This window comes from Dryobates pubescens, chromosome 3 (genome assembly GCF_014839835.1).
Source record: "Dryobates pubescens isolate bDryPub1 chromosome 3, bDryPub1.pri, whole genome shotgun sequence".
NCBI lineage: Eukaryota > Metazoa > Chordata > Aves > Piciformes > Picidae > Dryobates > Dryobates pubescens.
In genome coordinates, this window is record NC_071614.1 from 37,919,445 (window position 1) to 37,936,956 (window position 17,512).

The 17,512-nt window shown below is 40.9% G+C and overlaps 1 protein-coding gene across 11 annotated transcripts in view; it reads right to left on the reverse strand.

Moving 5' to 3' along the window:
- Positions 1–17,512, reverse strand: part of DLGAP2 (DLG associated protein 2) — a 463,517-nt gene that overhangs the window by 92,853 nt on the left and 353,152 nt on the right. For 8 of the 11 annotated variants that reach the window (XM_054179984.1, XM_054179977.1, XM_054179976.1 and 5 more), the window contains one exon: positions 13,009–13,074. The exons of the other annotated variants lie outside the window; for them this stretch is intronic. In XM_054179984.1, coding sequence (XP_054035959.1) covers positions 13,009–13,074 — 66 coding nt within the window. The remainder of the gene's footprint in view (positions 1–13,008; positions 13,075–17,512) is intronic. 11 annotated transcript variants of the gene reach the window in all.

The window sequence follows — 17,512 nt, forward strand, 5'->3', positions numbered from 1 at the left end:
GGGCAGAATACCAGGCCAGCAATGAGCTGCAGGCCTTTAGCATTTCTGAGTCAGGCAGGACAGCGACATGAGCTGGCTCACAGGAGTATCCTAGACTATTAAACATCATGCTCAGTATAGAGGGCAAAGATTGCTAAGGAGAGGCGTCTTCCCACTCTTGCTTCAGCTCCTACTCCTCTTCCTGCTCCCAAGGACTGCCTTTTCCATTTATTGTGACCATCATGCTTCCCAAGGCTAAGTATAACTTTGTGTAATTTATATTGACATTGCTATTAGTTTTGCTGTTTCATTAAATCCATTTGAAATTCAACCTGTAGGTCTTCTCTCATTTTCCCAGTTCTCTGCTGCGGAGGGATCATCAAGCGATACAGGAACTGCTATAGTTTAGCCCTGGATATGGGCTAAATGTAGGCAGTTATCATCTTGTTATACTGCTTTTCTCTATTTGATTCTAACCTTGAAAATGAATACTTCCAGGGACTCAGAAGAGTGACTAACTTGCCAAAAGAAAGAAAGAAATTCTGGAAATTACTTTAAGCTGTTGTTCCAGTCTCATGAGATTTCCAACCTATTTATGTACAACGTCTTATATACAATTTACATAAAACTGCAAAATTTGGGTCACTACCTGACTGTAACCTCCAGCTTTAGAAGATAACTTGTGTTTTCTCTTCTGCTGAGTTGATGCATTTGCTCTGCGTGCAGTGTGTTCACCACTCTGTGAATTCCTATCTAACACCTCAGGCTTGAAATACTGAACTTTGAGAGGCAGCGTCCCTCACAAAATAATTATTATCCCTCTCACAGGGCTCCTGCAACAAGGTACTTTATATACCCAGTCTCCCTGTGCAGTCAAAGGAGGGACGCAGGCAGTTCTGAGGATCTAAAGCCAAACACCAAAATGCCCAAGGCTGTCTAACACTAGCCATGGGCTGGACACAGATTCCGGTCTTGCTCTGACCCTTAAACCTGAAAATGAAATACCTCTCTGTTCAGGATACTACACATATGAGCACATATGGCTCATATGGCCATGTTTATAGTAGACTAAGCAGAGTTACAGGATTTTATCAGTCCATACAGATAAATGTTACAGTTTTATACTGCTTTATATAATTCTAAGCTGTTACAGTTTTGTACTTTGTAAGTAGGACTCTTCTAACCAGTATATAGATAAGATTTCAAGAATCACATGGGATAGAGATTGTTATAAATATGCTCTCCGGATGTCATTTTATTTTGGAGTGTGAGAAATTGTCATGATTCATCTCAGCATGAAGTATATCTCTAAAAACCATCAAATGAATACCACCCCTTATGTACATCTCTGCTGACTATGGCATGGATGGCAAATTCTGATGCAGAAAACATCATAAACATATAACTTTAGGTGATCTAAGGCACATTTATAGTGCTAAAACATGGGAAATTATTTGACAGCCACAATTAATTCAGTGGAACCACATGAAAAATAACAACTGAGGGTAGGATGGTTTTCTCTAACTCCCACATTAGATAAAAATGGACATGCAAATTCTGTTCCTAAAACAGCATCAGTGACCGGATCACTGATTCAGAATTCAGAGCAAAGTCAGGAATCCTAAAGGAAGAAGCAAGAAGCATGTGGAGTGCTGCCATTTATTCAATACAGAGATAGTTTTGAGCACTGATGCAGATGTCTGCAGGTGGAACAAATATTCGATGGCATCCAATCACTGTTCAGCACAGCTCTCTGACTTCAACTCCATCCATCTTTCAAATAGATTAGTAGACTGGAAATTAGGCATCCCAAGAGATTTATTGTCACGATAAAGCAGCATGATCGGTGAAAAGAGTATGCAGTAAAAAGACTATAGAATAACTGTCAATGAGTGAAAATGGGATCTTTAAGGTGTTGGGGTGGGAGGTAGGGGTACTGAATTTCAGGGGACACATAGTATTGGTATACTGGAAGGAAGAAAAGCACAGAAAACCAGGGAAATCACCAGGGAAAGCTATAACCAGGAAAATGTTTGGAGTGTATGTCTTAGTATTGATTGATGTATAGTACATAGACCACCACAGCGCTTTTCAAATTTGTAGTACATTGCCACTATTCACCTTTTCAACAGTGATGTGACAGAAGTAAGTCCACAAAATGATTTATGACTAACATTTTTTCACAGAATCTGTATGATCTGTGAAGATTTGGGGAAAAGAAAAATAGGAAGTATCAAGGCTAGATTCAGCTTATAACGAATTAACATAAGCTTTATCTGAAGAAACACAGATTCACTATGTGAATATCATTGAACAGTTGATTATAACACTTCTAAATGCAGACCAGAAGAGCTAGCCCAACACTATTAGACTTTTGCTCTGGCTATATGGACTTATTTTCCTAAAGGAGAAAACTGTGCTGCTTGCAGTTACTAGGTCAAATACAGGAGATAATCAGTTTCCCTTGCTGTTGTCAAAACTGCAACAACTTTCTCAGCAATAAAAGAAAACCAATGCAACTGGATAGTTCAGCTCATACACAGGAATCTATACACATATGTAGAAGACAAAAAGAAATCATTGTCACATTGATGGCAATGACAAATCTCCTGTTCAGTTCAGTGGGGTTGGGGTTAGTCCTAAACATTTGCTGAGAAAAGTTCTTGGTCAGTGTGCCTGTGAACCCTGGTGCCACTTGAGGAGAATCACCTCTAATCAAGGCTGTGTTTTACAAAAAGCAGAATTAATGCTGGACTGGTTTTGGAAGCCTGGAAGCATCCCCCAGTCAGGAAGGTGATGGCACGGAAGGGTGAAACCAGTGTTGCAGAAATAGTGTCATTGGTAGCACAGGGGCCAGTATTATAATCTGAAAGATCCAAACCACTTGGACCAACTGAATGGAGCTCTGTATCCTCAAGGTTTTGTTTCTAATAAAAAATACTTACCACTGATTTTTAAAGGAAAGTCAAACAAAAGAAATAATGCTGATATTTATGAAATGTCTCCTTGAATTAATGTGGGTTTGCTTAGTGTTTTTGGAATTCCTCTGAATTCGTCCTTTATGATAATATTTCACAGAGGAAGTTAACCATCCTCAGTAGTACTGAGGAACTGCAGGAACTAATGTTTCTGTATCTAAGCAAAAAATGTTTATCACACATTTCTTCCCCTTTATTATTTCATTAAAACAAGGATATATTTTAAAGATTCTGCTTATTTTATAGAGTGCTCTTCTGGGGGAGAAATAATCTAAGAAGTAATTCTCAGAAGCATTGATTTTTGCCATGGAACATATGACAGTTCAATTTAAAATGCCTTTCTATTTCAAAATCCCATTTACTTAAAAAAAAAAAATCAAGCCAGTTTGTAAATTGTTACAACTGAAGCAAATTATTTGATTTGGTTTAATTAATTCCCCCCCCCGATCAGTTCTTTTGATTCCCCCAAAATTTCAGAATTTCCACCTTGGTCTGACCCAAAACAATTATTTCTTTTACTTATTTCTTTTACTTTTTGGAGTTCAGCATTATCTGCTCAGCTGTACACTCTTGGTGCTGCCCCTTGCTGTTTTGTCATTGTACTGTGAACTTTTCTGCTCAGCTCAACCCACTGAGATATGGAGGAAGTCCTGGTTTTCCTATGGGGTGCAGGAAAAAAGCATCAGCCTGGTGACAAGTTCCCTTTAAAACTTGTTGCCATAGCAACAGGAAGAAAATCTCTCTCTTTCCATAACCTTCAGACTTGGAATTTTTCAAATCAGGGTGCTGTCTCTCTTCTGCCTGACTGAGCTCTGTTTTAGGTCTGTGAGAAATACTGAATTTATTAACTCTCTTTTGTCACAACTGTTGGCATCTAGACTTTTCTATGTGGCAGTGAAGGGTCAAACTGTGAACCCTGCTCCTGGGATGAGGTGGTAGTGTAAGTATCCACACCCTTGGCAACTTTGAGACTGGGCATTTTAATATGCTGATGTCTGATTATGAAGAGAAATTAATTGATAAAAAGATAATAATAAAAAAAAACCCCAAACACAAATGGAACTCCAGAAGAAACTCACAATGAAAGGAGACAACTGAAATCACCATTGAAAGCCTCTGTGGGGCCAGCACTGTGAGAGACAGCTGTAGTCATGTAGCTATGTGCTGGAACTACCCCCATCATCCTGGTTGTGCAATACATTGTCCTGCCTTTGACAGAGCCTAAGCAGCATATAATGAATACAGAGGTAGAGCACGGTAATTTAACTTTTTTTTTTCTGGGGAAATGGAGAGCACATCATTTAAGCTGCCCATCATGGGAATACATTTAAAAGGCTGCAAATTTTATCCTTTTGAAAGGAGACAATAGAGCGAAGACACTCAGTGAAGAAGGCAGGCATGGCAGAGCAGTCATATGAGTCAGTCTCATCTCCATTGCAGCCTTTATACTCCCTATGGGAAAGTAAATATTGCAGCTCAACTACGCAGCCAGGTGTTACAGGGATATGAGGGAAAGAAAGATGTCCCTCCCATGCTAACATTCCACATCCCATGTAAGAAACTTAACCCAAGCTGTTTCACTTTGTCTCTCTCTCCCTTTTCCTCGGGGAGATCTTTCCTTCATTCCATCGTAGACACTGGAACCAATAGCCCGGATGTGGCCTAACAATAGCAGTAAACTTCCCAGCTTGAACAAAACTTATTTCCTCTGCAACTGAACTTAGGAACCTCCTCAGCTGAACATTCCTGTGAGAGTGCACAAATCATTTAGAAAAAAAATATTTGCTTCCTGACAAAGTAATGAATGCATAAACCCTTTTGTATTTGGAGGCAGAAATGGATGAATAATTCATAACAAATAACCTATTTGATTAATCTTACAGCCTTACAAATATCTTCCACTGTTTGTGAAGTGACCTTGGGCCTAATGGGATTTTTGTAAAGTTATCTGACATTATGAGGTATTTAATTTTTAGAAATAGCTTCTGGTCTGCAAATTGTTAGTAAGCATTTGTTGCCAACAGCCTATAATTAAAATGCAGGCTAGTTAGGATGTTTTGATATGATGCTCAGGTCAGAAGATACGATTTTGTTCTATGACTGAAAGCAATTCACAGAATAAGCACTCAAGCATACCTAAAAGGAATTTGAAGTTCAGCATTTACTTTCTGAAAAACATTCCTCATTATTTCACTGACATTTTCTGTGTTCCTGATCATCGCATCAGTAAAGTTTTACGCTACATTTTGTGGGCACAGGAAAAGGAACAGTTTGAAGTAGAATTATTTAGAGGTATGATGGAATAAGAAAAAAAAATAGGCTGTCTTACGAGTTTTAAAGACTTCTGTATCCTATCAAACCTCCTCTCAACAGATTTTTATTATATGGAATTAAAATAGTATTGTGGTTAGAGGGTTAGCTTGGGAAATCTGCAGGCAGACTTCCCTATCCAGCCATGACTTTCTGGTATGACTGAGGATAAGGCCATGGAGATGGATGGCAGTGGCCACTGAGAGGTGGCCTCACTGGGTTAGTTAAACTTTGTGGATATTTCAGTTCCCCATAGTATAAGAATAAAAGTAACTTCTGTACCTCTGAGGGTTAGTGTCGGAAAGCAGGAAAACATTCAGTCTCTGGGATAATGCCATCTAAAAATGTAAAGTATTTGTTGCTATGCCTGCTAATTACGGGGATAACTATCACTATAGCCACACACCATCACTGTGGCCAAGCCCTGTGTCCCACCAACTCCAGTCAAAGTATGCAGCTGCATAACCATCTGTGGATGTGCTGGGGGAAGGTAGACCAAGGCATGGATCTGGCAAAGCAGATAGCCAAATGTCCACTGCCAAACTCTTGTCACTCCTTGGGAACATTTCCTGTTGTGTCTGTTATGTGCGCTAAACTCCATGAAAAGCAAAAAGTGTTCAGACACAGACTGCACTGAGGAAGGGTGGATAATTAAGTAGGAAGATAGACAGGAAAGTCAGGCCTTTTCTTTTTCTTTTTTTTTTCTTCCCAGAACAGTCATATCCTTTCTTCCTTTCAACACATAGGGTCATAAAGGCATGATGATGCAATCAACAGTGATTGAATAACCATGAGTTGCTGTCTGACACTTGAACTGTACCAATTAATCAAAAGCATGACTTCAAATGCAAAATAAAAATGCATTTTCCTAACCTCCCCTTAAACTCCCTTATAGTTTACGTTTCAACTGGAGCAGGTTAAGAGCATGATTAGTAAATGCAACCAGTTTTATAGGTTTTAACCTTTTTCTTAACACCAACTCAATAGCCTTTCCTGAAGAGAAAGCAGTAATTCAGAGAAACAAAAAGCCTCCCGTGTGAGTTCTCTTTCTTTGTTTCACATTAGAGGCTGCCCAGTGTTAAACCTGTATAAAATATGTGTATAAAAAGGATTTAAAATATTTTTTCAATAATCTCTTTTCCCATCTTTGTGTCTGTATTGCCTATTAATGTCTGTTTACAGAGTTCATCCCATCTACCCTGTTCACATGTTTTGTTTACTATTTAAATGTCATTCAAGAATGACACACTTTCTCTATGCTTAAAATTTCATTGTTTGTTTTTGAAACCCAAAGCAAATTGTTGCTTTACCTTTTACATGTCTGAAGTAAATAAAACTGTGAGAATTTTCCAGTTTGCACATGAGAGAGTATTTTCACAACATGTTTATTTTATAATACATTACCATTCAGATTTTGTAAGCACCAGCTAGAAGAGAGCTTGGAATTGGAAGAACTCCCTTTTTCAGAAGACTTTGAGTGAACTGTTGAGATCACTCATGTCAGATCTCTTGCTCCTACCACTATCCCCTGCTACATTTATCAGGGTGCTTATTTAAGACATTCCTAGTAAAACCAGAAATTATAGGTGTGAATGAGAATCTTGGAGCCATGACAATACTTATCATCCTGAACTCTTAACAAATAAATGATAACAGAAAAGCTATGAAACATTATTCTTGAGAGCAGACTACGAATGCTTGGGTAAGTGTTTTGTGTTTTTTTAAGGAATCCATTGCATTTTTGTCTCTTTTAACTAATGAGGTATTACAGAATCAATAATGTAAGAGTTGAGATCAGTCCTACCCCTTGATGCCTTTTCCCAATTAAGGCAGTGGATCATTGTACTAATAATATTATTTAGTGACTATTCAGCATTTTGACTCTGCTGAGATACTGTGCAAACATTAATTAATCCCCACCAAAGACCTGAAATCTCACTAGGAAATATTAAACTTGGTTTACAAATAAGGGCCTGGAGACAGAGACTTTTCAGTACCAGAGAGATCATAACTTGAAGCTCAATGAGTCTAGAATAACAAATGGCACTTCAGTTAGAGCTACCTTAAAGAACACCATCTCTTCTCTCCCTTGACTTGGGGCAATTATTTTACTTCTCAAGGAATGAAAGGGGGGCTGGGAGGGGCCAGGAAAGAGACAGAGAACACATTTCCATAGCCCAGCCAATTTAGATTCAGATTTCCCTTCAGTTAATATTTAACTTTATACATGTGCAGCAGCAAAAGCAAAGACTGATAAAGAGCTAGTAGCTTCTAGCTCACTAATGTTATGTTTAGTTCATGGATTTGAATTCATAATCTGCAAGTGATGGAACACTCCCCTCAGGAGACAGACAGAGATGTCCCAGCTCTCCACAGAAGGGTCAGTCACTGGCACAGCTTTAAGTACAAAGCTTGTCTGCACTGAACTTAACTGATCATCCCAAAACTTTTTAAAATGTCTTCCCAAATTCTGTCATCCATGGTGTGCCCCTTCTTGCTTTATAGTGATTCTTTCTAAGGGAGAATGGGATGTCTTATATTTTGACACTGCTGATGGTATCCAGTTCAGTCATTCTGGCCATCTATAGTTTGGCAGCTTAGTGGGACAGGATTTCCTGAAATTGTTAAACCCTTCCACTTCTTTCATTACCAGCTGTCGACCAGCACCCCAGGGTCTTTTGCTACTGGGCAACTTTTGCTTTTAGTTTTTTGTTTTTAATTTTTTTATTCCCCCCCCTCAGTGTTCTGTCCATAAATAGCTGAAGTTTTTGAAAGCAGCTTAGTTTCTTAGCAGTCTGGTTGCAATTTTATTGTTGTCTTTCATTTTCCTGTTCCTCATTTCTGTTGATTAATCCCTCATCATCTTCCTAATCAGGGTGCTGGATGATTGATCAGTTTAGCAGATATCTTTGTGCTAACCTTTGATTATCTATTTCTATACAGCAAGAGGAGGGGCAAGGACAACCTCCACTCCTTGGTGGACACAGAGGGGAACATAGTAACAAAAGATGAGGAAAAGGCAGAGGTACTTAACACCTTCTTTGCCTCAAATTCTACAGAATCACAGAATCACCAAGGTTGAAAGAGACCTCAAAGATCATCAAGTCCAACCTGTCACCACAGACCTCATGACTAGACCATGGCACCAAGTGCCATGTCCAATCCCCTCTAGAATACCTCCAGGAATGGTGACTCCAACACCTCCCTGGGCAGCCCATTCCAATGACGAACGACTCTCTCAGTGAAGAACTTTCTCCTCACCTCAAGCCTAAACTTCCCATGCTGCAGCTTGAGACTGTGTCCTCTTGTTGTGGTGCTGGGTGCTTGAGAGAAGAGACCAACTCCCTCCTGGCTACAACCACCTTTCAGGTAGTTGTAGACAGCAATAATGTCTCCCCTGAGCCTCCTCTTTTCTAGGCTAAACAATCCCAGCTCCCACAGCCTCTCCTTGTAGGGCTTGTGCTCAAGGCCTCTCACCAGCCTCATTGCCCTTCTCTGGACACGTTCAAGTGTCTCGATGTCCTTCCTAAAATGAGGGGACCAGAGCTGGACACAGTACTCAAGGTGTGGCCTAACCAGTGCAGAGTACAGGGGCGCAATGACTTCCCTGCTTCTGCTGGCCACACTATTCCTAATGCAGGCCTGGATGCCATTGGCCTTCTTGGCCACCTGGGCACACTGCTGGCTCATGTTTAGGCAGCTGTCAATCAGCACCCCCAGGTCCCTTGCTGTTTGGCAGCTCTCCAGCCACTCTGACCCCAGCCTGTAGCTCTGCATGGGGTTGTTGTGGCCAAAGTGCAGCACACGCACTTGGATTTGTTGAATGCCATCATGTTGGACTCTGCCCATCTGTCCAGCCTGTCAAGGTCCCTCTGCAGAGCCCTTCTACCTTCTAACAGATCAACATCTGCTCCCAACTTGGTGTCATCTGCAAATTTGCTGATGACTGACTCAATCCCCTCATCCAGACCAACAGTGAAGATATTAAAGAGGATGGGGCCCAGCACTGATCCCTGGGGCACACCACTAGTGACAGGCCACCAGCTGGATGTGGCACCATTCACCACCACACTCTGGGCTTAGCCCTCCAACCAGTTCCTAACCCAGCACAGAGTGCTGTTGTCCCAAGTCGTGGGCTGTCAGCTTAGCCAGGAGTTTGCTGTGGGGGACGGTGTCAAAGGCCTTGCTGAAGTCCAGATAGACTACATCCACAGCCTTCCCCACGTCCACCAGACGGGTCACCTGATCATAGAAGGAGATCAGGTTGGAGAGGCAGGACCTGCCCCTCCTAAATCCACGTTGGCTGGACCTGAGCCCTTGGCCGTCCTTAGGTGCGCAGTTATTGCCGCCAAGATAATGTGCTCCATAATTTTCCCTGGCACTGAGGTCAGGGTGACAGGCCTTTAGTTTCCAGGTTCCTCCATCTGACCCTTCTTGTAGCGGGGTCTAATAGCAGGATAGGTTGTCTTCTGGACAACTGGCCTCCTGAGCTGGCAGATGGAGTCAGGAGGAAGTAGTCAGAGACCTCCTTAGCCGCTTGGATCCCCACAAGTCCATGGGACCAGATGGGATCCATCCTAGGGTGCTGAGAGAGCTGGCAGATAAGCTGGCCAAGCCACTCTCCATCACTTTTCAGCAGTCCTGGCTCACTGGAGAGGTCCCAGATGACTGGAAGCTGGCAAACATGATGCCCATCCACAAGAAGGGTCAGAAGGAGGAACCAGGGAATTATAGACCTGTCAGCCTGACCTCAGTGCCAGGCAAGATTATGGAACAGGTCAGCTTGAGTGCAATCACACAGCACTTACAGGATGGCCAAGGGATCAGGCCCAGCCAGCATGGATTTAGGAAGGGCAGCTCCTGCCTCACCAACTGATCTCCTTCTGTGATCAGGTGACCCACCTGGTGGATGTGGGGAAGGCTGTGGATGTAGTCTAACTGGACTTCAGCAAGGCCTTTGACACTGCCCCCCACAGCAAACTCCTGGCCAAGCTGTCAGCCCATGGCTTGGAGAGCAGCACTCTGCACTGGGTTAGGAACTGGCCAGAGGGCCGAGCCCAGAGAGTGGTGGTGAATGGTGGCACATCCAGCTGGTGGCCAGTCACTAGTGGTGTCCCCCAGGGATCGGTGCTGGGCCCCATGCTCTTTAACATCTTTATCGATGATCTGGACGTGGCTATTGACCATCATTAGTAAATTTGCAGATGACACCAAACTGGGGGCAGGTGTTGATCTGCTAGAGCATAGGAGAGCTCTGCAGAGGGACCTTCACAGGCTGGACAGATGGGCAGAGTCCAACGGCATGAGATTAACACATCTAAGTGCTGGGTTCTACACATTGGCCACAATAACCCCATGAAGTGCTACAGGCTGGGGTCAGAGTGGCTGAAGAACAGCCAAGCAGAAAGGGACCTGGGGGTACTGGTTGATAGTAGACTGAACATGAGCCTGCAGTGTGCCCAGGTGGCCAAGAAGGCCAATGGCATCCTGGCCTGGATCAGGAATAGTGTGGCCAGCAGGAGCAGGGAGGTCATTCTGCCCCTGTGCTCTGCACTGGTTAGGCCACACCTTGAGTCCTGTGTTCAGTTCTGGGCCCCTCAGTTTAAGAAAGATGTTGAGTTGCTGAAACATGTCCAGAGAAGGGCAATGAGGCTGGTGAGGGGTTTGGAGCAGAAGTCCTATGAGGAGAGGCTGAGGGAGCTGGGGTTGCCTAGCCTGGAGAAGAGAAGGCTCAGGGGAGACCTTGTTGCTGTCCTCAACTACCTGAAGGGAGTTTGTAGCCAGGTGGGGGATTGGTCTCTTCTCCCAGCAACAGAACAAGAGGACACAGTCTCAAGCTGCACCAGGGGAGGTTTAAGCTGGATGTTAGGAAGAGGTTCTACATAGAAAGAGTGATTGGCCATTAGAATGGGCTGTCCGGGGAGGTGGTGGAGTCACCATCACTGGAGGTGTTTAGGAAGAGACTGGATGGGGAGCTTGGTGCCATGGTTTAGTTGATTAGATAGTGTTGGATGATAGGTCGGACTCGATCTCAAAGGTCTCTTCAAACCTGGTAAATTCTTTTCTATTGTATTGTATTGTATTGTATTGTATTGTATTGTATTCTATTCTATTCTATTCTATTCTATTCTATTCCTCCTGTAGATACCTGACATTTAATTCTATTGACTTATACATCATTTACTCTGGTTTCAGAAGTTCTGCAGTCCTTTCTAAACCAAATGGGAAGGAGAACATTTTTTACATACTTCTAGGGCATGATTCTTCTTACTCTGTGTTAAGCTTCTAAAGTAGGTCATATTTGTTATGTCTTAGAAAAGCCTATCACTCTTCATTGACTCTAAAGGAAGTCCAGATACCTACAGTTTAGACATCTATGTTTGAATTAATTTCCAGCTGTTAGATTAGATGAATTCTACTCTGGAGTATCTGAACTCCTTCCTATGTGCTGAGAAATGGGGCAGCAGGGTGAAAAAAACCCCAAATATCCAAGAAGGCTGGGAGATATTCCATGGCTCCTCCACAAGATTCACATGTGAGATTCCTATGGAGCCTCATGTTTAATATCTTTCCTCTTATACTATTTTAATTAAGCCAGAAACTGCCTGAAGGTTCTTATGTCTCTTCCTTAATACTTCCTTCTGTCCAGCCTTTGGAACTTATCCCATAGATGTATGTATTTATTCATTTTAATATAATGCTAAGCAGACAAACAAGTTCAATAGAGATATTTTCACACTAAACATTTGTGGAACTCTCTGACTTGAGTGTAGCTGAGTGGCAACACTACTTGCTTTAGAAAGCCCTGTTTATTATTTAAGCATAATGACAAACCATTGCTGAATTCATTTCTGTTCCAGCTATTTCTGGGGTTTTTTTCCCCCTTAATATAACAATTTTGATTTATCTTCCTGTCTGTGTGAAACAATAAGGTCAGGATGAAGTTTATAATATTCTTGTCAAATACAAAAATATCCTAATAACACAAAATAAACTGTTTCAATGTATTAACATGAGCACATGAATAAAAGGAGAAAAAATATTGTCACACTAACTTCTGAAATGTGAATATGCTCACTAGCAAACATGTAGAAACTGCTTTCCATATTTCCCTTCCAAAAATAGCCACATAAAGTAATTGCATATAAATCAAAATTTTGATGGATTTCACATAAACCAGTGACAATCTGAATATGAAATCCCAGGAATAGAAACTCAATTTTGTACAGTCTGAAAACTGAAGCCAATGGCATGTTTTACTACTAGGTTTGTGAGACAGACATATCAAAATTTCTCTCATGGGCTCTATGAGCTTCTAATTTCTTCTTGGTTCTGTTTTTTTTTCCTTCTTTTTAAATTTATTTTATTTTATTTAAAAGGTAACACCAAATTTCTGCCATTACATTCTCTAAAGGCTAAGACCAAAAGAAAAAGACTAAAGAAGGAAGGCTGATAATTTCCTTGAACATCTTCGGAATTCTGTGTTGCTTGGCTGTGAGCCAAATCTTTTCTGCTTTCAGTTCTCTAACCTGATATAGCAGGCAAGAAATTCCCAGAAGGAATGGGCTGAGAGATTTTTGGCCACTGTCATTAACACAGCCTGGTGCCAAGCCTGCTGTGGGCTCTTTTGGCTGGAGAAAAGCTGTACCACAGAGCAGCCTCCTGCCTCCTCACCCCGACAGCTGCCCCCAGCCTCTGGATGTACAAGCAGTACAAGTTATCTGAGAGATAGTATCTGTACCTAGCTCTTCCTCTGGCGTCCCTGGAAAACTGAAGCCCGACTTGAGCAGTTCGCCACCCTCTTCTTCTGAAAAGACAGAAACAAAGTAGCTATTTAATAACTCTGATATTTTTGTATACCCAGACATAAACTCTCCACTAGTTTTTGAATCCACTCAGCGATTACCATTCAGTATCTCTGATACCATGAAGCTGGAGAGGTGCAGTATCAATTCTTCTTTGCCAGTCATTCTAGTGTTCTTGTATTACTATTTTCTTTAATTTCCCCAGACATTTTAACATCAGTGGTGTCATAATATTAATAAATAGCCTTTTTTTTGTTTAAACGTCTTTTGTACTGTTTTTCCTGTCTTTGCTTAGCCACTCTACTTTCTTTTGCCCTTCATCCATTTACTCCAGGAAGAATCATTATTGTCTGTCCTTGAGTTACACTTTTAGCACTTTCCACCTGTGATGATAATAATGCCTCTCAAGAGCCTTGGACTATTTTCTTTACCTTTTATTCACAGCCATTTCACTTATGCAATTCTCCACTCTGATAATGCTGTGAATATGACTTTCTCCTATCAATAACATTTACTTTTGTGCCAGAGATAACTTCTGTAATTCTGGAAGAGTAAGCTCAAACGGTATGCCCATGCTGACTGAATGCATTGAGGTAGGCACAAACCTGCTGAATGGCCTAAATGTAGTCTTCAGCTACCCTGCCTATATTACTGTCAAATTTGCAGCTTGTTGCTTCTGCATTGCACTCCTGTATGCTGGCATGCTAATTAATTTGGACCTGGCACCTAGCTCAGATATTTGTAACATGGAGCTGCATATGGAACACAGGGTCAACAAAAGATACACCTTCTGTGTGTGTTACAAGTACAGACACCTCAAAAGAACAGTGATAACATTGACTACTCCGTAGTCTTTCACTATAAGTTCAACCAGCAGTTCTTCAGAAAAAGACAAAATCAGGCATTGCAGACCGTGTTTCTGTAGTACACTACTGAGGACTGACAACTTTCAAATAATTCACATCAGTTCATGTTCCTCAGTTCCTCAGGCAGACATTCCTGGAAGTTTCAACCAGCTCAGAGTTTTCCCAAGAGTATCTCAATCCCCGTATCAGACAAGCTGGTTTTTTTGTGGTTCAGCATACAACAGACACACTGTTTTGCATGTTTCAATGCTCCATTTAACAAATACATGCACTCTGTGTATTTCTTCCTTGCCGTCTACATTTGTATTATAATTTTTCCCAATTATCTCACAGCAAGCCAAATGAGTGAACATCCTCATGTGGATACTTTCAAAGAATTGTTCCAGGTTTGGACAATTTGTGAGGTTAATAATATAGGGTTGATAACAATGGGTAGCAGAGCACTCGTACTGCACAGAAAATAAGGCCTGAGGATGTTAAGAACATAGAATAAGATGAGCTGTCAAACGCACATCTTGTTTATAAATTCAATTGACAAATAAACTCACTCTTCTAAAATGCAACCTACTAGAAATCTCATTAAGCAACGGATAAAAAGTCATACACAATTTACAAAATGACTGGCATATGAATTTAAATTAAATTTCATTTGGAAAGGTAATGGACAACTCTAATTAAATAAAAGCAGAAATTAGGCAGTTTCCATGGAGACTCTGCTCACATGATCTGCCTATATTGTATAACTCGCATGCTTGTCGTCTAGTTTGCTGCACAGGAGTAACAAACCAAATGGAAGTTATAAAAAAAGCATTCTGAAGGATCTTTTACATCCATGTAATTAACAAGAGGGTGTTACTGTTAACTCCATAATAAAGTTTTACATTGAAGTAGTAGATTCTAGAGTTCTGAAAAAATTTTAATTCATTACAAAGTCATATCTTGCACTTGTTTTCAGAAACAGTTACAGGATGATCCAAAGGAAATAAAATGCATAACATTATTTCTGCCTTGCAAGAAGCCAGTATTATTCTACAAGCTTTGCCCCAAACTAGACTAAAATTTTAAGGGTAGGCTAAACTAGACTAAATATTTATGGGTTTGGTGTTTCAGAAAAAAAAATAATTAAAAATTCCTTTTTAAAAATGAAAGGGAAAATTCATGATAAGGGTTCCATAAGTCAAATTCTGGCTTTGGCATATGAATTCCTATGCAAATTTAGACAATTCAGTTAACCTTTCTCTGTCTCAATTATCCAGTAGACCTAGGATTAGAATTAGTTTCTCTGTCGTAGCTACCCTATACAAATATACGTGTTAGTAACAGTGAACCTCTTGTCTAGAAGTGCCTACAGAGAACACAAACCCCCTGAATTTCCATCCATCCTGAAAAAAAGCTTCATTCTGTTTCGAATAGGGTCAGTTGCAAATATTTCAAAGGAACTTAGAATTCCTTTGTGATTCCCTTAGGTTTATGAATCCGCATGAGGAATAAGAGTAGCTCCCAGTGTTTAGTTTACTTCTTAAGCACAACAGCTCCTTATTTCTTTATACTTTATGATTGTGCCTATTCACATCACTAATTTATTGTTTAGACTGTCCTTTGAATAGGCTATTGCCAGGGCTTCATCCCTTGAAAATATTACAATTTTTTTACATTTTTTGTATTCTGCACTTATGAAGCAGAAATTAATCTAAAGTATGAGGTTAAACCATACTTCAAAGCATTTTTTGAGCAACAGACTTACAAGGTCTTTGTTTATTAACTACTCTTTTCCTAAAAAATTACTGTTTATATTACCGACCACAGAAATTAAAAACATACTCTTAATTCACAAGCACAGCAGCAACTGTCATATCTCTTGATAATGAAGGCAGGCAGATTATCACAGAGCTCCTCAGCATGCTGAAATTCAAGTGTCATAAAATGCATGCATTCATTTTATGTCATTCACCTCCTCTATCTCATAGATTCATAGTAACTCATCTTGCCACCTGCCCATGGTGGGCCTACTGAAGGAACAGCCTACACTAGGCTGAAGAATATAGAGGGAAATAGTAAATTAACATGGAATACTGTGATAGGAAGTGAATTGCAAACAAACGTGAATGTGTGCAAATAGGATGATTTATGATATAGGGTTTTAAACAACGTATGGAACACAGTCCTCAGATAAGGGACACAACCACTAGTTAAAATCCTTTCTCGGTATACAAACTACTGTATCACAGACTGGCCTAAATAGCAAAACCCTGCCTCTGAAACTGAAACACAAAAAGAAGTAGTGGGGGAACTCTTCACTCTCAGCAGGGCAAAAAATAGTGACCAAAAAAAATAGGCTTTAAAAGTGCAGAGATGTCTGCTTCTGTGAAAGCTGAATGTATAGTAAAATGATGTTGTGATGTGCATAAATAGGAAAGCACAAACTGTCATTTGCATCTAGTATCTCACTTTCTTTATTAAAAATGTGACGGATCTGCAACACTGTGCAGATGACACTCAAGACTGATAGGAGCCTTTCACAGCTGAAGTTCTCCAGACCTAAGCCTGGAAACATCAGGAGACATTGCTGAGCTGGAAACAGCTTGAAAGATCCAGACAGCTAATTCTCCCTGAGGCTACTGTATGTAGCCACATATTCCCACTACAGTGGGAAACTACATTGGTCAGCTCCTGAGACCAAGCTGTCATGGTACAGCCTTTGTCCTCAGAACAGGCTGGATGTCTGTCAAGAATGTACCTGCCTTGTGCTGCTCCTTACCCTGCTAAGGAGGCATCACCTAGAGAAGCTCTGGTTGGCATGGAACAAATCTGGGCAAGGGCATGGCCTGTTTTAGGGATGTTTGCTGCCACTGTACAAGAGTGTGGTGTGTTCCTGATGAGTTACAAGTACAGAAGGAGCCTTAGTTTCTCCTACTGTTTTCCATGTCTAGAGAATAGGTAAATCCAAAAGAAACCTGCCAAAGGCCACAGAATTACATCTGTGTAAAACTTGGCTAAAGGGCATACAGTTAATCTCTGACAGGCAATTTAAAATCACACCTGGATTATAGGTCAGTAGGATGTTACTTTGTGTTCTGGGTCAGAGAAGTGTAGTTTCTGTGTGAGCCAATGGACATATCCTGTTTCTGATTGCTTGTTTGAACATTTTGACAGTCTAAGTGATAATTTTGACACTCACTGCTCAGAAACCATCTGATATCACTGCTTTTCCTCAGTTTGATAAGCATCTAAACTGTCCTTCAACTTCCATCACCTGAGTTTTAAGATCTTGATTTACTATCTGAGCCTGACCTATCAGTTTAATTCTCTTTCTTTATCTGTGAAGTTTTGCACCAAGACATCACAGAGTGACAGAATATTAGGGCTTGAAAGGGACCTCTGAAGATCACCTAGTCCAACTACCACAAGCAGGATCACAAAGAGTAAATCATCCAGGTGGGTATTGAATGCTTCCAGGGCGTTCATTCTGCCCTTAATAACCAGGTATGTTATTTCCATCATGAAACTGTACTTCTTCCATAACCTACCCACAAAATAGGCCCCAGACTATGTGAGCTTGTTGATCTCATACCTA